Raw genomic sequence first — 26119 nt, 5'->3', positions numbered from 1 at the left:
TCTCTCTCTCTCTCTCAAAAGTAAATAAATTAAAAAAAAATTAAAATTCTCCTTTCAAATGTGAATTCAGGTATCCAAAACTTTTGAACTAAAGATTTATTCATTTATATGCTTGTGAAATTTTCCTGACATTTTCTAAATCGGTAAATGATCATTTTACGTGTTGTACATTGACTCTACACTTTGGTTCAGAAGGCCAGTGTATATTGAATTGTGAAGGTCGTGGTACAGAGTTTGAATTTTATTTTAATTGTAGGGAAGATATGGCAAGTGTTAAACATGGAAGTAAGATGATCTACCTTTTTTAAAGGCTGCTATGTGAAGAATGCATAGGAATTACACAGGTATAAATGGAGACTAGCAATTCAAGCGAGAGGTGATGATGGCTGAGCACTGGCGTTAGAGATGAGATGAGTACAGATTTAAGATATATTTGGGTAGTCAGAAAAAGTAGAAAAAAGAGTCTTGAAGATAGCATGCAGTGGGTAAAAAGTAAAACGTATAAAGTCTTAGAGTCCAAGGTAAGCAGACATTTACAACAAGTGCTGCTCAAGTGAGTAGAATTCTCATTAAGAAGTGAGACAGATGAGATCTTTGCCTGCTATAGGTTGGCAGGCTTGGAGCCATAGGAGTGTTTACTATTGGAAGTATAACAGTGATATGACTTCTTCCCTGACTGAGGCAGAAAATTGTTCATGTTGAACAGTTGGCACATGAGTCTAATGCTGATAACATCAGATGCTGATAACAATTTAAGTAGATAAGATAGACTGTTCATTTAGCCAATATTCACTGAGCTGTTGTATTCCTGGTACTATTAACAAGCTCCTGGGGACTCACAGATAAATCATATAGTACAATCCTCACAATTCTATAGTCTAACAGAGGCCGATATTTGACCAATTAACTATTATATGTCATCCTCTATAATGGCAGTTGCACAGAAGAATACTTGATTCAAAGATGCTAATCTTTCTTGGACTTTTGGAAGTTAAGTATCCAAACAGCTATAATAATCAACATACGCATTTTCCTTCAGAAGCTTTATGGGGTTATTTAAAATATATATATTACTTGAGAAATGTGCAAGATTTTTCTAACACTATATATAAAAAATATCAGAGCAGAGGGAATGAAGGTAAGGCAATAGATTGCTACAGTAGTAAAGATGTAAGATGTGAGAAAAAAGATACATGATACTGTCTGTGGAACTAGCAAGGAAAGAGTGGATTTAAGACCTAGGGACTTGGCAAAGAGCAGTTTGAAGAAGTGAGAAAAATTTGAAGGACAAATTCTTCATATTAGTAAGATATTCATGCTAGATAGTCCAAGGTCTTCACAGATACTACCTTTTAGATATCTTCTGTGGGTGGTTAATATTCTCTTATTTTGAGGATAGACTGGGAGAGATAAACAGTGTAGTCAAGTTTCATTCAGTACTAATTCTTAATGAATGTGGGTGTTAAGTATTTTTAAGTTTACTCATTTATTATTTCTGAAGGAAAGAGAGAGAGTGTGTATGTGCACGTGCTCAAGCGGGGAGGGGCAGAGAAAGAGAGAGGGAAACACAGAATCCGAAGCAGGCTTCAGGCTCTGAACTATCAGCAGAGTCGAAGATGGGGCTTGAACTCAAAAACCGTGAGATCATGACTTGAACTGGTTGGGTGCTTAACCAACTAAGCCACCCAGGCGCCCCAGATTATACAACTTTCAGCCGACGATGCATCACTTTTTCTCAGAGGAAATAATTTGGGTGTGTGGGAGATGGGAGGAAAAGGTGTTTAAGTAATTGAATATGCCTGTATGTTGGAAAACTGTTGCCTTTAAAAATCATGTTTTGGAAGACCATTTAATAAATGATTTGGGGAAATTCTTATTTTAAAAAAAAGTTTTTTGACATTAAATGGGGGTTGGAAGATGTGTTTGAGTTTGTGTGTTAATGTAGAAAAAGCTAGGTGGATATATATCAATTGTTAATAATAGTTATCTTTGCATATTGATATGGCAATTTTAACTTATTTATGCTTTTTTATTTTGTTTCAATTTTCTGCAGATGTGTTTCTTTCATAAACCAGGCAAGGTTTATTTTATTTTTGTTTGTAGGCTCTATGCCCAACATGGGCTTGAACTCACAACCCCAAAATCAAGAGTTGCATGCTCTAGACAGAGCCACCCAGGCACCCATAGGGGGAGTTTGGTGAGGGTTTTTTTTTTTTTTTTGGTTTTGGTTTTTAGGGAATTGGTTTTTTTGTTTTGTTTTTTGTTTTTGTTGTTTTGTTTTGCTTTCATTTAAGTAGGTTTCATGCCCATTGCAGAGCCCAGTGCAGGGCTTGAACTCAAGACCCGAGATCAAGAGTTGGCCAAGATCAAGAGTTGGATGCTTAACCCACTGAGCCACCCAGGCACCCCTAGGGGAGTTGTTTTTAAAGCTTTCTTGAATGCTTTATATACTGCTTCTAGAAATAATTTTAAATGAATTCCAAGAATATTTAGAACAATGGCAGCATCACTGAAATTGTAGCTCTCAAACACTTAGATAGCTTTAATTTTTATATTTAAGCTCTGGTATGTTTTTTAAAAGCCATTCTCATAGTTTTGTAGGTACAACTTCTGCATTTACACTTACCAGTTCTTGAGTGAAATCTCATGGCTAAAGAGGTTTATAATTTAATTTCTTAGGACTATCTTATGGCATTATCTCTACAACAAGAACAGCAGAGCCAAGAGATCAACTGGGAACAAATACCGGAAGGAATCAGTGATTTGGAACTAGCAAAGAAACTCCAAGAAGAGGAGGATAGACGGGCTTCTCAATATTACCAGGAACAGGAACAAGCAGCAGCAGCTGCTGCTTCTGCTTCTCCACAGGCCCAGGTAAAAGCTAGGATTCGTGCCAAGATAAGTATTTTAAATTAGGTATTGATTCTTCAATTACATTAGCATGTTAGCACCTGTGGATTTTATGGCATTGTCCTAAGTTTGTGTTTATCTTAATATACTTATTTAGTAAAATTATTTTTCCTGAGATTCTGAGGGCAAGATTTTTCAGTTAAAAAATTTAATTCCAGTAGAGTTAACATAGTGTTCTATTAGTTCTAGGTGTACAATTTGGTGATTTAACAATTCTATGCATTACTCAGTGCTCATCAAGCTAAGTGTTCTTTTAATCCCCTTCACCTATTTCCCCCATCCCCCTCTCCTCTGGGAAGCATCTCTGTTCTCTATAGTTAAGAGTATTTTGTTTTGTCTTTGTTTTTCTTTGTTCATTTGTTTTGTTTCTTAAATTCCATGTATGAGTGAAATCATATGGTATTTGTCTTTCTCTGACTTACTTCACTTAGTATTGTACTCTCTACCTCCATCCATGTTATTGCAAATGGTAAGATTTCTTTTTTTTTTAATTTTTAAAAAATGTTTATTTTTGAGAGAGAGCATGAGCAGGGAAGGGACAGAGAGGGAGAAACAAAGAATCCAAAGCAGGCTCCAGGCTCTGAGCTGTCAGCACAGAGCCCATTTTGGGGCTCGAATTCATGAACTGCAAGATCATGACCTAAGGCAAAGTTGGACACTTAACCGACTGAGCCACCCAGGCAACCCAAGATTTCATTTTTAAAATGTTTTTATTTATTTTTGAGAGATAGAGCATGAGCTGGGGAGGGGCAGAGAGAGAGAGGGAGGCACAGAATCTGAAGCAGACTCCAGGCTCTGAGCTGTCAGTACAGTGCCTGATGCGGGGCTCAAACTCGTGAACCGTGAGTTCATGACCTGGGCTGAAGTTGGACACTCAATCAATTGAGCCACCCAGGTACTCCCATTTTTTTAATGGGTAATATTCCATTGTATATATCTACCACATTTTTAAAATGTTTATTTTTGAGAAAGACAGTGTGTGAGTGGGGGAGGGGCAGAGAGAGAGGGAGACACAGAATTGGAAGCGGGCTCCAGGTTCTGAGCTGCTAGTTCAGAGCCCAACATGGGGCTCGAACTCATGAGCCATGAGATCATGACCTGAGCCGAAGTCAGATGCTTAGGCCACTGAGCCACCCATGCACTCCTATGGCACATTTTCTTTGTCCATTCATCTACTGATGGACCCTTAGGTTGCTTCCATAATTTGGCTATTGTAAATAATGCTGCAGTAAACATAGGCATGCATGTATACATTTGAATTAGTGTTTTGTATTCATTGGGTCAATACCCCGTAGTGTATTACTGGATCATAGATAGGTTACTTCTATTTTTAATTTTTTGAGGAACCTCCATACTGTTTTCCACGGTGGCTGCACCAATTTTCATTCCCACCAACAGTGCACAAGGGTTCCTTTTTCTCCAAATCCTTGAAAACACTTGTTGTTTCTTATGTTTTTTTAATTTAGCCTTTCTGACAGGTGTGAGGTGATACCTCATTGTGGTTTTGATTTGCATTACCTGATGAGTCGTTGTCATCATCTTTTCATGTGTCTGTTGACCATCTGTTTGTCCTCTTCGGAGAGATCTCTGTTCATGTCTTCTGCCCAGTTTTTAATAGGATCATTTGGATTTTTTGGTGTTGAGTTTTGTAAGTTCTTTATATATTTTGGATACTAACCCTTTATCAGATAAATCACTTACAAATGTCTTTTCCCGTTCAGTAGGTGGTCTTTTAGTTTGATTGCTTCCTTTGCTTTGCAGAAGCTTTCTATTTTGATGTAGTCCCAATAGTTTATTTTTGCTTTTGTTTTCCTTGCCTCAGGAGACATATCTAGAAAGATGTTGTTATGGCAGACAAATTACTTCCTGTGCTCTCTTCTAGTATCTTTATGGTTTCAGGTTTCACATTTAGGTCCTTAATCCGTTTTGAGTTTATTTTATGTATGGTGTAAGAAAGTGGTCCAGTTTCATTCTTTTACATGTAGCTGTCCAATTTTCCCAACACCATTTGTTGAAGAGACTTTTTCCTGTTATATACTCTTTCTTCCTTTGTCAAAGATTAGTTGACCATATTAACTGTGGGTTTCTTCCTGGATTTTCTTTTCTGTTCCATTGAGGTATGTGTCTGTTTTTGTGCCAGTATCATACTGTTTTGATTGTTACAGCTTTGTAATATAATTTGAAGTCTAGAATTGTGAAGCTTCCAGTTTTGTTTTTCTTTTTCAAGATTGCTTTGGCTATTTGATGTCTTTTGTGGTTCCATACAAATTTTAGGATTGTTCTAGTTCTGTGAAAAATGGTGTTGGTATGTGATAGGAATTCATTAAATCTGTAGATTGCTTTGGGTAGTATAGACATTTTAATAATATTTATTCTTCCAATTGGTGAGCATGGAATGTCTTTGTTTCTTTGTGTCATCTTCAATGTCTTTCATCAGTGTTTTATAGTTTTAGGAGTATAGGTCTTTCATCTCTTTGGTTAAGTTTATTCCTAGGCATTTTATTATTTTTGCTGCAATTGAATCAAATTTAAGTTGTTAATAGCTCCAAAGAATATCAACCAATTGGAACAAAGTCTTCTGTAAAAATTCCAGGGCAGTATGAAGTACTACTGGTAACAGGGTACACTTCAGAGCCAGATAGACATGGATTGCATTTCCTGCTTCTGTATCCCCTTACTAGGGGGATCAAAGTCCCCTACCTCTCTCAGCCTCATTTTCCCTATCTTGAAAATAAAAGATAATGCTTAACTCTTAGATTTCTGTTTAAGGACAAATAAGGTTAGTACTTAAGCCAATGTATGACATGTACTAAGTATTCAACAAAGATTAGCACATTTCCACTTTTCACTTTTCCCAGTTAAACGTTTTAAGCACTGCAAATGTGACTATAAGTGGGTTCCTTTGTGTTAAATCTCATCTTATTGAGATGTATGAAAAATGAGAAAATGAAAGAAATTCTCCTTTTGTTATGTTTAACTGTACCATGCCAGAACTGTTCCTCTGACTTAGGATACAAAGAAGATAAGATGCTCTTTAAGGTCTGATGAAATTTTAAACATAGAGGTCTCCATTAAACTAAGTATTTATATTTCTAGTTCAAATATTGATTACTCCAAGGTTAAAATTTAAAACCTGGTATATTTTTACTAGCTCTTCACTAAAAACATTTTCTTATTTCACAGAATACACTTATTTCACACTCAAAGTTCTCAGGATTTTTTTTTTTCTCCTTGAAAATCTGTTTATTATAGTATTTGATGAGGTCTTAGGGAACTTAGTTTACCAAAAGTTGTCAATTTCTTTAACATAAACTTTAACAAATATTTCTTGAATTTGAGGCTTCAGGGAATATAATCCTCCACATTATTTATTGTTTGAAATTTCTTTTACTTATAATAATTAATACATTAATTAGATCTATCAAAAATGATAGAGGCAGTTACTCAGATACCATATAACAAGTCTGTGACCAAATAACTTTTTTTTATTAATGATTCCTTTCACTCTTATGGTTTTTCTTTTAGATAACTATGATTAAGCACCTTAGAAAGTTGAGGTAATTTCTTCCTGTTTATTTTTCTTAAAGCAAAGCCAGCCAGCACAAGCCTCTCCATCAAGTGGAAGACAATCTGGGAATAGTGAACGTAAACGAAAGGAACCTCGAGAAAAAGATAAAGAAAAAGAAAAGGACAAAAATAGCTGTGTCATTTTGTAACAAGTGGTGGGTTCTGTTGGATGCGTCTGTATGTCTTGAGAAACAAAACCACAGGAGGAAAGGAAGAAAAACCGATAAATACCGTCTGTGCCTGATTTCCCAATGGATTTTGTTCATGTTTTTCAGGGGAAAGGTTGTTACTTAGTTACAATCAGACTTTTTCAAGTCACACAGTACACTCTTCCTGAGCTGGAGTTTCGCGTTACAAGTTGGAAATGCTGTGTGGTATCATACATGAAAAATACTGCACTTGTAGCCAAATAAGCAAATCACAGCAAATTTTGTGTCATAGTGACATTCATAACTCATATCAGTTAGTAAGCTATTTTATCTTTTGTTCTAACAATGAATGGAGGTCACTGATTTTGTCTGATTCCTTCCTGAAATCTAAATATTAGCACAATAGTTTCTGAAATTAATTTTTACAATGTTAAATTATTATCTAATCCAAGAGAAACCAGGGGGTTAATATAGGGATATAAAAGGAAAACACACACACACCCAGACACACACAATCACACACACACACACACACACACACACACACACACCCACCCACCCACACACACACACACACACAAAACACAAGAAACAAACCAAGACAAAAAATAACAAATAAATAACCTTTAATCCTGTATTGGACTAGTTCAGCCCTTGAACAGCTTTACCTTTCTTTAGGAATGTACATTTTAGATACTATCTTGAGAACTGATAATGGAGCTTGGGTTTAATTTAGATAGAAAAAATAAGTTGTATTTCTTTTCCAATAGCAAAAAAATTACATAACACTAATACTCATATTCTGTAAAATCAGATATTAATGACTTTGTAGTGTTGTGAAATTTTGAGGAATTTTGAAATCTTTAATATACGTAACTTGTACTACAGTTACTATTTATTGAAAGTGCGATAACTGATAAGAAGGAAACCACAGTGGATGCTAGGCCTTGTAAATACAGGAATATAGAAAAGCAGATAGTTCAAATGTCTACCTTTTTCTAGAATTACCTTGAACCTTAAAATTTAAATCATGTTTATTTGCTAGAAAATTACGTATACTTAGTAAAGTCAACAAAAAAGCACATTTCTGAAAGGAAGTTAGAGATATAATCTCTGAGTCTAGTGAAACGCATTAATAAAAATCTGTTTGAAAATAGATAAGAATTGGGAGGAATTTATGTAAAAGCAATCAGACTTTTTTAACTTATGGGAACCAAATAGACCTGTAACATCTTGTAGTGTTTATAGGATTCAGAAAGAATATTTATTGAACTTTATTATGAGGCAACACATATTTTCCTGTATTTCTACTATCCTTAATAGTCCTTTTTATATATGCTTTATATTTAAAAGTTTGATTTAGTCATTTTTGAAAAGACTATTGCTGCTGCAGGTAGTTATGTGATTTACATTCTAAGCCTCAGTAAATTTGTTTAGGAGCATCTTTATCTAACCTGAGCATCCACTTGGAGAATGTTTTTTGTGGTCTGGGGTGACAGTAGACTACAAAAAAAAAAAAATGTGGTGTAGAGTTCTTAAGCTATGTCTTTAACATTCTCCATGATCCAAGACTATTTATAGGATGAGTCTGTGTGTAAAAATAAAAAGTAAAGTCTTATTTATGGAAGGAATTATTCTAAGGGAAAAATCCAGGGTCAAGCTGTATCTTTTATGTCATGTCCTTCTGTATTGCATGTCTGGTTATGTTATACCATTTGTTACTCCTTCAGATTTCCTATACTAGCATGATAAATCATCAGAGAACCTGTTTGGGGTATAACACTTTGATACAAAATATCTGGTGAGTCTCTTGTTAATAACCTAGAATATGTGTACATTGTGAAATAATCAAATTACTACAGAATTCTCTGTTGGCTCAAGCAAGTTGACCTTAGTTCAAGTTTACTCTTGATATCACTCTATTGGTTGGAGGAGGAAAATGAAACCTTAGGGTTTGTTTTTCCTAGAAGAGATAGTAGTGACAGTGCATTATATTTTAATAAGAAAAACAAAACAGTAAATCCTGAGAAATTTTAAAAAGCATATTTGAGGCGTATTTTTCCATAATTATATACTTATCTATTTATTACCCTTGAAAAATATATGTGTAAAAGTTATTCTTCTGTTATTTGTTACTATCTTCTTAATTTGTTCCAAAGATAATACTGCCATTCTGCATTCCCTCTGGAAGGAAAAAAAAAACAAAAAACAAACAAAAAAAAAACAACTCAAAACCAGCAGTGCTGCTATCAGATAAGTAGATGTCAATGTATACTTATAAAAAATAACTAAAAAATGTAATGTGTTTGTTAATTCAACCTTTTTTCTACATAATATTTCCAGCTCAGACTTTCTTACATTCCTGGAATTCAGTTTGATATACCAAGAGTAATACTGATAAAATGTTTGCTTTGATTACTGTGAGGAAAAAATTAAATGTTCAATTCTATTAAAACAAACTTCTTGGGAGATACTGGTTTCCCAACCTTGAAGGTTAGAGCTATTGTGTCTTTATATTCTTAAATTTTGCTCAAGGCAACAAATTACATATTCAGACATTTCATTGCTGGTTTGGGGATATTGGAATTTGATAGTGGTGTATTACAGGCTTTCCTTCGCAATATTTTGTAGTACTTGAAAACTGTTACATGAACTGCTAGCAGAAGTTAGAACTTAAACATTTTTGTTTTTAATATTTGTAGGCTAGATTAGGGACACATTTGTATCAACCGATCACTATTACAGCTAGCAAAAGAGACATGAATGAATGGATATGGTCACTGCACTTTCTTGTACTTTCAAAGGCTATTTCATAAGTTTAGTGACCAGTCTTTGTTAGCAATATGAAAAGTGTCCTCATGTGTAACCCCAGTGAATCAACAATGCTGTGATTTACAATAGGTTATCAACACTTAGAAGTACGTGTGAGAGAGAGAGTGAGAGAGAATGTGTGTGTGTGTGTGTGTGTGTGTGTGTGTGTGCATGTGAGTGTGTGTGTTTGAAGCAAGGATCCATGACTTCTATTGTCAAAGGAATCTGGGAACCTTCCCTCAAATTTTACCATTTAAGAATACACACACACATAAATAACCTAAGCCATTTGGGGCAGCTAAAATTGGCATTGGCTGTTTCTTATAATATGCTGGTCCAGTGTGCTTAGGTGAAGTAACTTCTTCCATGTTTCAGGGTATCTGTTGGCTTAACAGTTGAGTGAGGCATAGACTAGAGTTCAGGATTAAGTTGTATAATATATTTTGTTTTAGTCTCTCATATTTCTAGTATTTGACTACTTATCCCATATTATGTTTCAAATTCTTCCTCATACTTCTTGATCTTAGCTTAATTAAGCAAGTTAGTATTAGAGATTAATTGACTGAATCCAACATTAACCATTTTGTACTTGCACAAAACCTTAACACTTTGTTTTTACTGAATCACCAGCTGAGGTCATTAAGAGAGATCTTGAGAGAAAAGAGGACTAGAAGGCAAATAGATATCTAAAGAAAAGAATTATAGTCCTCATATTAATGTTGGCATATGAAGCTGATATTTATAAAGTCCTGCTGGAGAAATACATTCAAGGCAAAAATTTCCAGAACTGTCCTCAAACTTCATTTATTTAAAAAAAAAATTGCTTTAAAGCAAAATGATTACATTTCACTTAATTTCCTATTAAATATTCCAGTTATTTTAAAATACGATAGAAAGCCTACAGGCTTTGCCTGTCGTACAATATTTGGGCATACAACTTAAACTGTAATTGTAAACTTACTAATGTTTGATAAAATACATGGAGGCATTAAAGATAGTATGTAATTTGTATTTTAAGGAACTAGAAATAGGAATCCTGAACTGTTTTATGTCTAAAAATCTTGCTTTTATCTTTCCATGGACAAACTTTCTATGCCTCAGTTTACTCTAAATATGTAAAGGATGTTCATTTTTTCAGAGCGTTAACACTCCTGAGTAAAGGACAAAGTATAAGCTCAGAGTATTACTTAAATAATCATATATATAGTTTTTGTTCTTGAGTGTGCAGATCTTTTCCCCAATCACAATATTTCTTAAAGTCAGTTTTTTTAATGCTGTTAAATTTGTAAAATTACCTTGTCTTTGAGTATGGCATTATCTCTTCCTAAAATGTATTTTGCAGTTGCTTTTGGACTATACGATCAAAATCAAGAGAATTTGGAGAGTATAAAAAGCATTAAAGGTCTATTTTTTCCAGTATCTTTCATATATCTAAGTATTTAGATTCCCTTTGCCTTTTTCTCCATGTAACAAAGCACATTGGTATCAGGTCACTAATACATACATGTAAAACTTTTGCGCATGGATGAGAGTTCCTAGGTTCTCTAGGAATATAATGGCTTTTTGTTTTATTTTATTTTACTTTATTTTACTGATATTATAGCTACTGAGAAAATCTTATGAAGAATCAACGTTACTTTTCTCAGGTGACACTTTAAAACAAAGTTTAAAATCGAAGGCTTGTTAGCCAAAAAAATTTACGAAAGAGAGATAATGGAGTCTGAGGGACAGATTGCAGGACCCTGATAATTTTAACTTCTTTTGAAGATTTATCTTAATTTTTTAATTCATGCATGTCTCTTACTTAATCCCAGGGTCTCTGCTGTTAGAAATTAGAGTTTAATACATTGTGATATGCATATGTATTTTTACATAAAGTATTCTAATTTCTAGTTTCACTTTTCTGATCTAAAAACATTAAATTTTAAAAAACTGGGTAAAAGTCTTCCAGCTGTTGCTTCAAGTTCAGGTTTGTCCTTTTGTCCTGAGATTTAGACTTCTCTCCCTATAACAGTATTTTTTAGAACATGGTACTATCCCATATAAGGTATTGAAATACCATAGCAGAAATAAAAACCTAAACTTTAAATCACAGTAGATTTAAAAGACAAAAAGAGTTCTATTGTTATTCTGCAGTGCCTGTTCTTTACCTAATATTTTAACTTTAAGAATTTAAGAATTTTTTCAAATAACTTAGTAATTTGTCATGAATTTTAAAAACTTTATATCCATCTTAACTACACTACAGAGAGGCAGAGATGCCTCCTACTAAGAGGATATACAAAGCAGAATTCTTCTGATGGTGATGCTGGCTTCTTTGGGTCTAGTAGTTACAACTTTAAATAGGAAGTCAGAAAACACAAATTCCCATATCAGTGACCTGTCCAAATGGGCATTATAAGTAAAATATCCTGTAGAGTGATTCTGACTAGTAGAATATGTTTATAGACTAAGATTGGCATTTAATCTTTGAAGATCTGTCTGATGTGTCTCAATTTTGTCAGTTTTTACTCCTTTTCACATCTTAGTTGTATGATATAATCATTATTTTCCAGAGTACAGTGGATATCACAGTTCTACAGATTTTTAAAGATGAGGATTTGAAAAACTTCCAATGGTTTTTGTTAAAAGGCGATTTTCCTCAATAAAATGACAACTATTGTTTTCACAGATCCACACATCACAAGTAGGACAATATCATAGAAGAATGATGTATGATTGCTCCACAGCAGTCAGCAAAAGGGATAATTGGATAATCTTCACTTGTGAAACTTCAGAGGTACCTGAAAGTCATTTCCTAAAGTTAGTGCATGTGAGTCTTTTTCCTTGAATTGTGCAGAATAATTGGATGTGGCACACATTTTGGGGAATAGGAAGTGAAATGGTATAATGACTGCAGAGCGAGTGATTTTGAAATGTCGCAAGAAGAAACAAGTTTTCTTCCTCCACTTCACTGTCTGACTATTTGGGTCAGGAAGTTGCTATGACATACAGATCTCTTTGTGCTAGGCCAAGATTGGCCAACTGAAATAGAGTTCTCAAAGAGTTTGAGTATATAGATTGTGTATGAGCACCTATTTTATCCTTTTCTTTACCATCTTAATGCCCTTTCTACTTCTGAAACAATTCATCCATTTTGCTTCATGACCAGCTTTAATTCCAGTTTGAGAATAGTAGCACCCCTAGAAATTGATACAAAACAGCCTTGAAATACATTTTTCAAATGATACCTAAAAGCATCTACCCAGCTTAGAATTGAACTGAATTTCTATGAAAGAAAGTTATTGTTTTAAATGCTAATTATGTTAAAACTATTTAATTCTAAAAACTATGTCTTAAACATATTCCAAAAGTTTCACTTTTGGAGGCTATTCCTTTAAAAAGGCATATTGAACATAGATGGGAAAGTGTAAAATATTTCTGATAGAATTATTCAGTATTATTCAACATTTAATTTCATGTTTGTTATTGTACCACAAGGATAGTGTCATTCTTGGATTAAAATGTTGGACCTTTTGTTAACATACTTAAAACTGTAACCAGTGATAACACCCTTAGTATTTTTTATTATAGATTATATTTTATTTCAATAAACTTTGATATTTAGACCAAACAGTCTTTCTGTTATGTATATTCATCTCATTAAGGTACTTCTTACAAAGTGGGGAAATGGAGAGATGGAGAAGTGACATTGATTCATATTTAGAATTGTGAACTCTAGGATTAACTCTGAGAATTGGACCAACTCTTTGTTTTTAATGTTTGTTTATTTTTGAAGGGGAGAGAGAGCACAAGTTGGGGAGGGGCAGAGAGGGAGACACAGAATCTGAAGCAGGCCCCAGGCTATAAGCTGTCAGCACAGAGCCGGACGTGGGGCTCGAACCCATGAGCTCTGAGATCATGACTTGAGCCAAAGTCAGATGCTTAACCGACTGAGCCACCCAGGCGCCCCATTTTTTTTTAATGTTTATTTATTTTTGAAGGAGAGACACAGAGCATAAGCAGGGGAGGGGCAGAGAGAGGGGGAGACACAGAATCTAATGCAGGCTCCAGGCCACGGGGCTCGAACCCACAAGCTGTGAGATCATGACCTGAGCAGATGTCAGATGCTTAATGGACCAACACTTGATAAAGATGGATTTTAACCCAAGAGGCAATGAACAAAAAACCAGTCAACTCTAAACTATAGTCAACTACTGGATCCCAATGGTAGATTCATTATATCTGATACTCTTATCCTTTTGGAAGACTAAGTTAGAAAGAGCTGAGAAGGGATCACTTTATCTTTATACCAAGCCAAACTTAATATGAAATTTTTGTCCAAATCAGCTAATGTCTGCCATTTCTGTGAAAGTTTTCTCAGACACCATAGCCCTTTAAACAGAATTAATCATTACACATAGTGTTTTCTTGACCTCCCCTCATTATAGCAATTAAGCTAGATTGTGAGGCTTTTAAGAACAGGAAGCATGTCTTACTCATCTTGATTTTCTTGGCACTTTAAATGAATTTGAATATCTATTTAGAGGAATTTTTTAGTTCCTTTAATAGTTATTGTTTCCCTGTCCTTTAAATAAGTGAAATAAGTAAGTTGGGTTATTGAATCCATTTTCTCCTATAGCATAAAAGTTCAGCGTGCCTGGGTAGCTCACTCAGTTAAGCATCTGACTCTTGTTTTCAGGTCAGGTCAAAATTTCACAGTTTGTGAGATTGAACCCCATGTCAGCTCCACGCTGAGAACATGGAGTCTGTTTGGGATTCTTTCTCTCCCTCTGTCTGTCCCTCTCCTGCTCTCTTTCTCAAAATAAATAAATAAACTTAAAAAAAATTATGGGGGTGCCTGGGTGGCTCAGTTCGTTAACCATCTGATTCTTGGTTTTGGCTCAGGTCATGATCTCACATTTTGTGAGATTGAGCACCGTGTCAGGCTTTGCAGTGACAGCGCAGAGCCTGCTTGGTATCTGTCTGTCCTTCTCTCTCTGCCCCTCTCCAACTTGTTCTCCCTCTCTCTCGCTCTTAAAAAAAAAAAAATAAATAAACAAACATTAAAAAAATAAAAGTTGGGGCGCCTGGGTGGCGCAGTCGGTTAAGCGTCCGACTTCAGCCAGGTCAGGATCTCGCGGTCCGTGAGTTCGAGCCCCGCGTCGGGCTCTGGGCTGATGGCTCAGAGGCTGGAGCCTGTTTCGGATTCTGTGTCTCCCTCTCTCTCTGCCCTTCCCCCGTTCATGCTCTGTCTCTCTCTGTCCCAAAAAATAAATAAATGTTGAAAAAAAATTAAAAAAAAAATAAAAAAATAAAAAAAAAGTGATGTAGATAGAGGGAACTAAAATTCCTATTCCTTTATTCCTGCCTCTAATTTTCCTTGGGCATCATCCTGTATCCTCCCAGAGTTGATGAAAGAACACTTCCAACAAAACTAGAGTAAGCAGCATTGTCCTTTCCTGTCTCATATCTTTCCTTGCAGGGTCTCTTTTTCACTTTATATTATCCGATGAAGTACGCACCTATTAATTTTTGGAGCTGAGATTTGAAACCAAGCAGTTTGACTCCAGAGGCTGTGCTCACAAATATATCTGGAAGGGGACATATAGGTCTAGGCCAGATCTGTGTTCAAATTCTGACCCTGGACTTTTTAAGTCATATCTGTCTCAAGCCTGCAGAAATTTGCAAAATCAGGCCTATTGGTCTTTTTTAAAAGTACCCACTAATCTTAGAGCAAATTAATACTACACAGCCTGTTTTCTACACTAAAATGTCATAATTTATACCTTGTTATAAAGTTTAAAAATAATGCATATAAAATGTGATATACATAACAAAATAAATTGTAACAGATTAGTACTAAGAGACTAGGGAAAACTTTTTTTTTTAACAAGCCAAGAACTTTAAGAAAGACTGATTAAGGAGATTAAGAAAGCTACTTAAGCCTATAAAAGCAGACATTTTTCTGTTATCTCCAGATATAATGCTGACCCTACCATGAGGGCTGAGATTAACCTGGACTCAGAATGACCCAGAGTGAAAAGCATGGAACAAACAAAACTTTAGAATGCATAGAATAATATAATAATCAATACCAGATAAAACTGGAAATTGTGGCATGTTCTCCTAGAAGACTATTAGATTACTCATTTGTCAAGAATAAAATATAGCAGGAGACCCAGGCACCTAGACTTTATAGGAAGGGTCATATTTGGACTAAAGCTATAACATTGTATTTTACAAGTAAGGACAGGGGTGCCTGGGTGGCTCAATCGATTGACTGTCCACCTCTTTTTTTTTTTTTAAAGACTTTTTTTTTCAAGTTTATTTCAGACAGAGCATGCAAGAGATCAGGGGAGGGGCAGAGAGAGAGGGGAACAGAGGCTCTAAAGCAGACTCTGCCCTGACAGCAAAGAGCCTTATGTGGGGCTGGAACTCACGAACTGTGAGATCATAACCTGAGCCAAAGTCAGACACTTAACAAACTGAGCCACCCAGGTGCCCCTATGCATCTGATTGTTGATTTTGCTCAATCCCAGGGTAGTGGGATTGAGCCCTGAATCCCCTACGCTGAGTATGGAGCCTGCTTAAGATTTTCTCTCTCTCCCTCTGCCCCTCTCCCCTGCTCACGCTCTCTCTCTATAAAAAAATTTAAGAGGGCCTGGGGTGGCTCAGTCAGTTAAGTGTCTGACTTTGGCTCAGGTCCTGATCTCACGGTTGGTGAGTTCAAGCCCTGCATCAGGGTCTGTGCTGACAGCTCAGAGCCTGCTTAGGATCCTCTCTGTCCCTCTCTCCCTTTCTCCCTCAAAAATAAACATTAAAAGAGTTAAAATAAAAATAATTAAGTGCAATAAATCAGGAGCATAGGACAAAGAGTCAGCCAAAGTCAGCACTTTCAGCAAAGGTTTGTGTAAGGGAAGAAAAAATATTTTCCTTCTACCCCTCTTAGTTCTTGGCTTGAGGCCACTGTAACACAAGACAGATTAATAAGAAAAATATTAACATGTATATTTCATGTATAGTTGGGAGCTTCAGAAAGATGAATTAACTCTCAGAGGCTTAATTTTTTTTATGTTTATTATATTGGAGAGAAAGAGAGAGAGAGAGAGAGTGCGTGAGAGCGGGAGGGACAGAGAGAGATGGGAGAGAGAATCTGAAGCAGGCTCCAGGCTCTGAGCTGTCAGCACAGGGCCCAAGAGGGCTCTAACTCATGAACCCGCGAGATCATGACCTGAGCCAAAGTCAGATGCTTAACCGACTGAGCCACCCAGGCGCCCCTATCAGAGGTGGCTTCGTATTCAGGCTTAAATATCATTTCAGATAAAGACAAAAGAAGTGTGTGGAGGAGACCAGGTCTGGGTAAGTAACCAGGAAAAGTATAGTAAACAAAACCAAGGTTTGTTATGTATATTAACCTTTAAATTGGTGTCTTTTCACATTGACAAAATTTTTTTGTGATTTAGTCATATTCTTTCTGAGAAAGGAAGATTACCTTCATAAATTTAAATTTCCATTATAAAAGGGTAGCTTCTGTTTTCAGAGCTCTTGTCTTTGCTGTTTCTCAAAATAATCAGCTCAAAATAATATTTATGTCAAAAAGGCATATTTTGGGTTGGCATATTCTGTTACCCTTTAGTCAACTCAGGCAAAGGCTGACATGTCACCTTTAAAGGAGTCTTCATTTGGGGCGCCTGGGTGGCTCAGTTAAGCGTCTGACTCTTGATCTTAGCTCAGGTCATCGTCTCATGGTTCATGAGATTGAGCCCCACATTGGGCTCTGCACTGGCATTGTGGGGCCTGCTTGGGATTCTTCTCTCTGCCCCTCTCCACCGACCCTCTTGAAAAATAAATAAATAAATTTTAAAGGAGTCCTCATTATTATTATTTTTTAAGTAAGCCCTAGGCCCAAGGTGGGGCTTGCACTCATGACTCCAAGGTCAAGAGTCACATGCTGTACCGACTGAGCAACTAAGCCAGTCAGGAGCCCCCAGTGGAGTCTTCAGTCTTTTGAGGAATTTTCTTTGGACTGCTAACCTTACTGAATTAAGTCGCTATAAATAAATGGTGATCATGTAAATGAAATGTAGTAGCCTCTGAATCCTGGCATTCCACTAAATGTCCTAGTCCTTGAAACAGGAAACTAACTGCTTACTACTCATTATTATAACACTACTCCATATTTATTAGGATATTACTATGTATCAGACATTTCACTGTTTATCTTCTTAATCCTCACAACAGTTTTAGACTGATATTGATACGTTAAGGAAACAGAAACTTGAGGGGTGCCTGGGTGGCTCAGTCGGTTAAGACTCCGTCTTTGGCTCAGGTCATGATCTGAGTTAGAGCTTGTGTTGGGCTCTATGCTGACAGCTTGGAGCCTGGAGCCTGCTTTGGATTCTGTCTCCCTCACTCTCTGCCCCTCCCCCCACTCACGGTTTTTCTCTCTCTCTCTCTCTCTCAAAATAAACATTAAAATTTTTTTTTTTAAAAAAAGGAAACGAAAGATTATGCAACTTCCAAAAAGTCACTGCTACTGGCAATGTTGAAATTTAAAGCCAGACCTAACTCCAAGTCCATTCTCTTACTTAAAATTATGGAAGCGTTCACAAATTTGCATCCCATTCTTGACTCCTTTAATGTAAAGAATAATTATCAGTCTTCCTAGATTTAATTACTTGTTTAAGGTGCAGGCTACATTTCCCCAAATTAGGATCTCAGTATAGGGAGGCTACGGGAAATTCTTTCAAGTCAGATTCTGGAGTAAGCATTTGAAACTTCACCTCATTAGCGGTTTGTTTTTTTCCTTTAGGGTGGAACTGGGGTATTGGATCATCCATTAAAAGGTCAAATGTTATAGCCTAAAATTTTCTGAAGCTTCTCTTTCTGTGCTTTTGATTTACCAAAAGAAGTTTCAGTCAAGCTGAAAAACTGTATCTTTCTAGAAGTGGATTATTCTGCTGATATGATGTGGAGGCCGAATTAAAATGTACATTGTACTTAATCACTGACTCTTCGATTTATTTCCCTTTATAAATATTTCATTCAACAAAATTCCGTAACTTTTTGCTTACCTAATATATTCCAATGACCTTCCTTTTTAAACCATTTCTTATATTTCTGAAAGTTTTCATCTACATTTCAAGGATCCAATCAAAAATTTAAATCTGGGATCAATAAGATTTGTTTCTCTTCTAGATGTGTTATGGTCTTAGTTCTTAAAGTTACGTCTGTGATCTTTCAAGTTAATTTTTTTTTCCTGAATAGATTTGATGCATAGAATTGTGTAAGTTTACAGTGTATATAGCATGTTGACATATTTATATATCACATTACATAATTTAGTACATATTATGGTCTATATCCATTACACTGTGTATTAGATCTGTAAGGCTTATTTTCTACTTGTTACAAGTTTGTACCTTTCTGACTATCACTCTTACCCCTATCCTCTGATACCCACCATTTTACTGTCTGTTTTTTACAGGTTCATCTTTTCTAGATAAAACATATAAATGATATCTTAAAGTACATGTCCTCCTCTGACTTGTTTCACTTAGCATAATGTGCTCAAATTTCATCCATGTTGTCCTAAATAGAAGGATACCTTCTTGGGGCGCCTGGGTGGCTCAGTCGGTTAAGCAGCCGACTTCGGCTCAGGTCATGATCTCACGGTCCGTGAGTTTAAGCCCCGCGTCGGGCTCTGTGCTGACAGCTCAGAGCCTGGAGCCTGTTTCAGATTCTGTGTCTCCCTCTCTCTGACCCTCCCCCGTTCATGCTCTGTCTCTGTCTCAAAAATAAATAAAAAAAAATTAAAAAAAAATTAAAGAAGGATACCTTCTTTTTTCATGGCTAAAAAATAGTTTATGGTGTATATGTACCCCATTTTTTTTTCATTCATTCATCTGTTGCTGGGCATTTGAGTTGTTTCCAAATCTTGGCTGTTGTATATAATGGTGTGATAAACATGGGAGTGCATATATGTTGTCAAAATCCTCTTCATTTCCTTTGGGTACATGCCCAGAAGTAGAATTGCTGGGTTGTATGGTAGATCTATTTTTGAGTTTTTGAGGAACCTCCATATTGTTTTCTGTAGTTGTTGGACCAATATACATTCCCACCAGTAATGTATAAGGGTTCCCTTTTTACCACATCCTTGCCAACACCTGTTGTTGGTAGCCATTAATGATAGCCATTCTAACAGGTGTGAGGTGATATCTCTTTGTGGTTTTGACTTGCATTTCTCTGATGATTGGTGATGTTGGGCATCTTTACATGCATCTGTTGGCCATTTTGATATCTTTTGTGAAGAAAGGTCTATATACTTCTTTTTTTTCTGTTTTTTAATTTTTTTATTTTTTAAAATAGATCCAAATTAGTTAGCATATAGTGCAACGATGATTTCAGGAGTAGATTCCTTGATGCCCCTTGCCCATTTAGCCCATCCCCCCTCCCACAACCCCTCCATTAACCCTCAGTTTGTTCTCCATATTTATGAGTCTCTTCTGTTTTGTCCCCCTCCCTGTTTTTATATTATTTTTGTTTCCCTTCCCTTATGTTCATCTGTTTTGTCTCTTAAAGTCCTCATGAATGAAAGCATCTGATATGTCTTTCTCTGACTAACTTCACTTAGCATAATACCCTCCAGTTCCATCCACATAGTTGCAAATGGCAAGATTTCATTCTTTTTGATTGCCAAGTAATACTCCATTGTATATATATACCACATCTTCTTTATCCATTCATCTGTCAGTGGACATTTGGGCTCTTTACATACTTTGGCTATTGTTGATAGTGCTGCTATAAACATGGGGGTGCATGTGTCCCTTCGAAACAGCATACCAGTATCCCATGGATAAATGCCTAGTAGTACAATTGCTGGGTCTTAGGGTAGTTCTACTTTTAGTTTTTTGAGGAACCTCCATACTGTTTTCCAGAGTGGCTACACCAGCTTGCATTCCCAGGGGTCTATATACTTCTACCCATTTTTATATAAGAATTTGTTGTTCTTATTAAGTTGACTGAGTTTTTATATATTTAGATAGTAATCTTTTATCTGATATATGGTTTGCAAAAATTTCTCCATTTTTGTAGGTTTTTTTCATTATGTTAATTGTACCCTTTGCTGTACAGAAGCTTTTGAGTTTGATGTAGTCCCATTTGTTGATTTTTGTTGTTATTTGCATTTGGTATCACTCCCAACTCCCAAATTATTGCCAAGACCAGTAGTGATGACCTTCTTTTCCCACATTTTTTTCTAGGAGTTTTATGGTATCAGGACTTATAACTCTTTGATCCATTTCAAGTTAATTTTTGTGACTGGTCTAAGAATAGGGGTCCAGTTTCATTGTTCTGCAAGTGGTTATCCAGTTTTCCCCACACCATTTGTTGAAGAGAGTATCCTTTCCCCATTGGGTATTCTTGATTCCCTTGTTGAATATTAGCTGAATATTATATATGCCAGGATTTAATTCCGAACTCTCTTATTCCATTGGTCAATGTGTCTATTTTTGTGCTAGTACCATGTTTTTATTACTATGACTTTGTACTGCAGTTTGAAATTTAGAAGTATGATGATACCTCTGGCTTTGTTCCTTTTTTCAGAACTGCTTTGACTATTTGGGATCTTTTGTGTTTCCACATAAATTTTAGAATTGTTTCTTCTGTTTCTGTCAAGAATGCCTTTGGAATTTTGATGGAGATTGTGTTCAACCTTTAGATGGGTAGTATGGCCATTTTAAACAATATTAATATTAATTTTTCTGAATCAGCACAGAATGTCTTGTTTGTTTATGTCTTCTTCAGTTTCTTTTAGCAAGGTTATTATTATATAGATCTTTTATTTCCTTGGTTGAATTTATTCCTAAATATTTAATTGTTTTTGGTGCTACTGTGAAGGGGATGGTTTTATTTCTTTTTCAGATGCTTCATCATTATGTAAAGGAATGCAGTTGATTTCTGTGCATTGATTTTATACCTGCCACTTTACTGAAATTTTTGCTTAATTCCTACAGTTTTTTGACCGATTTTTTGGGATTTTCTTTATGTAGGATCATATCAGTAAATGATGACAATTTAACTTCTTCCTTTTTTATTTGGATGCCTTTTTATTTCAGTCTTGCTTACTTGCTCTAACTAGACTTCCAGTACCATATTGAATAGGAGTGGCGAGAGTGTACATTCGTGTACTGTTCCTGATCTCAGGGGAAATGTTTTCAATTTTTTCTCCACTAAGTATAATGTTAGCTGTGGATTTGCAGTATGTGGTCTTTATTATGTTGAGGTATGTTCCTTCTATGTGAGAATATTGAGAGTTTTTACCATGAAGGATGTTGTATTTTGTCAAATGCTTTTTCTGCACCTGTTGAGATGATCATGTGATTTTTATCTTTCATTTTATTGCCTTGATGTATTAAATTTTTTATTTGTGAGTTGAACCATCTTTGCATCCCAGGAATAAATTCCATTTAGTCATGGTGCATAATCCTTTTCATGTGTTCTTGAATTCATTTTCCTAATATTTTGTTGAATTTTTGCATGTATATTCATCAAGGATGTTGATCTGTAGTTCTTCTTGTGGGATCCTTATCTGGTTTTGGTATCAACATAATGCAGGCTTGTAGAATGGGCTTGGAAGTGTTCCCTCCTCTTCCCTAATATTTTGAAAGAGTTTAAAGAGAATTGGCATTAATTCTTCTTTAAATGTTTGGTAGAATTCTCAAGTAAAGCCACCTGCTCCTGGAGAGTTTTCTATGTTGAGAGGTTTTTGCTTACTGACTAAATCCTCCGGTGCCCCCCCCCCTTCTTCCTGATTCAGTCTTTATAAGTTGTTTCTAGAAATGTATCCATTTCTTCTAGGTTATGTAATTCATTGGCATATCATTGTTCGTAGTAATCTCTAATGACTCTATTATTTCTGTACTATCAGTTGTAATGTCTCCTCTTTCGTTTCTAATTTTGAGTCTTTTTATTCCTGATTTCTTTAGTTATTGTAGCTAAAGGTTTGTCAATTTTATCTTTTTGAAGAACCAGGTCTTGGTTTCATTGGTCCATATATTGTTTTTCTGATCTTTATTTATTTCCACTCTGATCTTTATTATTTCTTTCCTTCTGCTAATTTTTGTTTTAATTTGTTCCTTTTCTAGTTCATTGAGGCATAAAATTAGGTCCTTAATTTGTGATCTTTCAATTTTTTTTTAAAAATATGTATCTTTTTAAATTCTTTTTAAAGTAGGCACCATGCCAAACGTGGGGTTTTAACTCTGAGATTAAGAGTTGCATACTCTACTGACTGAGCCAGCCAGGTGCCCCCCTAATTTCTTAATATATACAATTATTGTTACAAAGCAGTTCCTCTCAGAACTGCTTTTGCTGCATCCCACAATACTTGATATGTTTTGTTTTCTTACTTGAGATAATTTTTAATTTGCTTTTTGATTTCTTCTTTGACCCAATGGTTGCTTAGAAGCATGTTGTTGAGTCTCCACATATATGTACATCTTCTCACTTTCCTTTTTTTGATTTCTAGTTTCATACCACTGTGGTCAGAAAAGATAGTTGGTATGATTTTGATCTTAAATTGTCTAAGATTCATTTTGTGACCTATCATATGATCTGTCCTGTAGAATGTTCTGTATGCGTTTGACAATAATGTGTATTCTACTGCTGTTGGATAGAATGTTCTGTATATGTCTATTAAGTCTATTTGTTCTGAAGTATGTTTCAATTCCAATGTTGCCTTGTTGATTTTCTGTCTGAATCATCTATCTATTGCTGATAGTAGGGTAGTTAAGTCCTCTACAATTACTGTATTGTCTCTCCCTTAAGGTCTGCTATTAATTGCTTAATAGATTTTGGCACTTAGGTGTTGGAAGCATATATATTTATGCCTGTTATATATTCTTGATGTATTGACCCCTTTATCACTATATAAACAAGAGACCGTTGTCTCTTGTTACCCTTTATGGCTTGAAATATATTTTCTCTGATATAAGTATGGCTATGCTTGTTTTGTTGTTCTTTGCTTGGAATATCATCCTTCATCCATTCACTTTGAGCCTATGTGTGTCTTTAAAGCTAAAATGAGTCTCCTATCAGTAGCATATAGTTGGGTCGTGTTTTTCTTTTTAATATATCCAGGCACTCTGTGCTTTTTAATTGGTGAGTTTAAGCCATTAACATTAGGGTGATTATTGATAGATAAGGATATACTACCACCATTTAATCTTTTGCCTCCTGGTTATTTTGTTCTCCATTGTTTCTTTATCCTTCTGTTTCTCTTTACCTTTCTAAGTGGTGGTTTTTCGTGGTGATTTGCTGAGTCTTGCCATTATGTTTCATGTCTCTGCTCTAGATTTTTGCTTTGTAATTACCATTAGGTTAACATAGAATATATCATAGATAGGGGCGCCTGGGTGGCTCAGTTGGTTGAGCATCTAACTCTTAATTTTGCCTCAGGTTATGACCCCAGGGTCATGGGATCGAGCCCCACATTGGGTTCCATGCTGAGGATGGAGCCTGTGTAAGGTTCTCTCTAACCCTCTCCCCCACTTGCATCTTCTCTCAAAAAAAAAACCACAAACATACATACACACACATACATACACACTCCTTTTTCTGTTGGTAGTAAATTATCTTAATTCTCCTATAGTTTCCATCCTTTTACTCTTCCCCTTTTATATTTTTGATGTTGCAAATTATCTCCTTTTATGCTGTGATTTCATTACCAAGTTGTAGTGGCTATTATTATTTTTAGTGCTTTTCCTTTAACCTTTATTATGTACTTAAGAGTTTTTTAATTTTTTTAATGTTTATTTTTAATGTTTATTTTACATTAAACATTAATGTTTAATGTTTACATTAATGTTTAATGTTTTTTTTTAATGTTTATTTTAATGTTTATTTTGTTTGTTTTAATGTTTATTTTGAAGCAGACTCCAGATGCGGGGCTCAAACTCACAAACCATGAGATCATGACCTGAGTCAAAGTCAGACACTTAACCGACTGAGGCACCCAGGCAACCCAGTACTTAAGAGTTTAATATATTATTCTAAAGAAGAGTTACAGTAGTCTAATTCTATTTGTAACCTTAATCAGAGTTTTGTGTACTTTGATCTTATTGTTTCAACCTGAAGAGCTCCTTTCAACATTTCTTGTAAGATAAGTCTAGTGAGGTGAATTCCCTCAGCTTTTGTTTCTCTGGGAATACCTTTATTCCTCATTCATACCTAAAGGTTATTTAACTTTACTGGATAAAGTTGTCTGGCCGTTTTTATCTTTCACTATTATGAATGTCATTGCAGTTCCCTGACCCTAGAGTTTCTGCTGAGAAAATCTCCTGATAGCTTAATAGGGGTACCTTTATTGTTTACTCTTCCTGCGCCCCCCCCCCCCCCCGGCTACCTTTAAATTTTTCTTTATCATTGACTTTTGACAGTTTTAATATAGTATGGCTTGGAGAAGGTCTTTTTGCATTCAGATAAGGTGTTCTGATAGCATCATGAATTTGTATATCCAGTTCCCTTCCCCAAATTTGGGAAGCTCTCAGGTATTATGCTCTTTTCTCCTTTCTTTCTCTTTTCTCTGTCTGGAATACCCATTATTCTTATGTAGGCATTTTTAATGAGGTCAGTTTTTTGGGTTTTTTTTTAAGTTTATTTATTCTGAGAAGGAGGGGAGGGGGGCAGAGAGAAAATCCCAAGCTGCCAATGCACAGCCTGATGCAGGTCTTGAACCCATGAACCAGGAGATCATGACCTGAAGTCAGATGCTTAACCAACTGAGCCACCCAGACACAGATTACTTTGGCTATTTGGGGTCTTTTGTGCTTCCATACAAATTTTAGGATTATTTATTCTGGTTCTGTGAAAAGTGCTGTTGGTATTTTGATAGGCATTGCATGAAACCTGTGGATTGCTTTAGGTAATATGGACATTTTAACAACATTTGTTCCTCCCATCCCTTACCATGGAATATCATTCTGTTTGTCATCTCTGATTTCTTTCATCAAATTTATTATTGTCAGAGTACAGGTCTTTCACCTTGGTTAAGTTTATTCTCAGGTATTTTATTATTTTGGTGTGATTGTAAATTGGATTCTTAATTTCTCTTTCTGCTTCTTCATTATTAGTGTATAGAAACAGCAGATTTCTATATATTGATTTTGTATCCTGCAACCTTACTGAAGTCATTTGTCAGTTCTGGCAGTTTTTTGGTGAAGTCTTTTGGGTTTTCTATATATAGTATCATGCCATCTGCAAAGAGTGAAAATATTACTTCTTCCTTACCAATTTAGATGCCTTTTACTTCTTTTTGTTGTCTGATTGCTATGGCTAGAACTTCCAGTACTATGTTGAATAAAAGTGGTGAGAGTGGACATCCCTATGTTGATGTTGACCTTAGGGAAAAAGCTCTCAATTTTTCACCAATGAGTATGATATTAACTGTTGGTTTTTTACATATGGCCTTTATTATGTTGAGGTGTATTCCCTCTAAACCTATTTTGTTGAGAGTTTCTATTATGAATGGATGTTGTACTTTGTCAAATGCTTTTTCTGCATCTATTGAAATGATATGGTTTTTATCCTCTCTTGTTTTGATGTGATGTATCACATTGATTTGAGAATAAAGAACCATTCTTACATTTGAGAAATAAATCTGAGTTGATCGTAGTGAATGACTTTTTTATTGTATTGTTTGA

General features: G+C 35.5%; 1 protein-coding gene across 4 annotated transcripts in view; it reads left to right on the top strand.

Annotated features, from left to right (window-relative positions):
• The window catches only part of MINDY2 (MINDY lysine 48 deubiquitinase 2), an 82140-nt gene extending 69090 nt beyond the window's left edge, over positions 1–13050 (top strand). For 2 of the 4 annotated variants that reach the window (XR_006961278.1, XR_006961276.1), the window contains 4 exons: positions 2680–2874; positions 6498–6632; positions 8357–8427; positions 12109–13050. Coding sequence is in view for 1 of the 4 variants with exons in the window: in XM_047075052.1 (XP_046931008.1) it covers positions 2680–2874; positions 6498–6626 (324 nt within the window). In the remaining 3 variants the exon portion in view is untranslated. Of the gene's footprint in view, positions 1–2679; positions 2875–6497; positions 6792–8356; positions 8428–8785; positions 8884–12108 lie in introns of those variants that run through there. The other 2 variants (XR_006961277.1, XM_047075052.1) reach the window with 2 other exon arrangements.
• The last annotated feature ends 13069 nt before the right edge of the window (positions 13051–26119 follow it).

Source organism: Lynx rufus, unplaced genomic scaffold (assembly GCF_022079265.1).
Source record: "Lynx rufus isolate CCGP_SWC_20201006 ecotype Redwood Valley unplaced genomic scaffold, mLynRuf1.p SCAF_13, whole genome shotgun sequence".
NCBI lineage: Eukaryota > Metazoa > Chordata > Mammalia > Carnivora > Felidae > Lynx > Lynx rufus.
The sequence above is the reverse complement of the archived record's forward strand: the minus strand, read 5'-3'. Positions and strand labels throughout refer to the sequence as shown.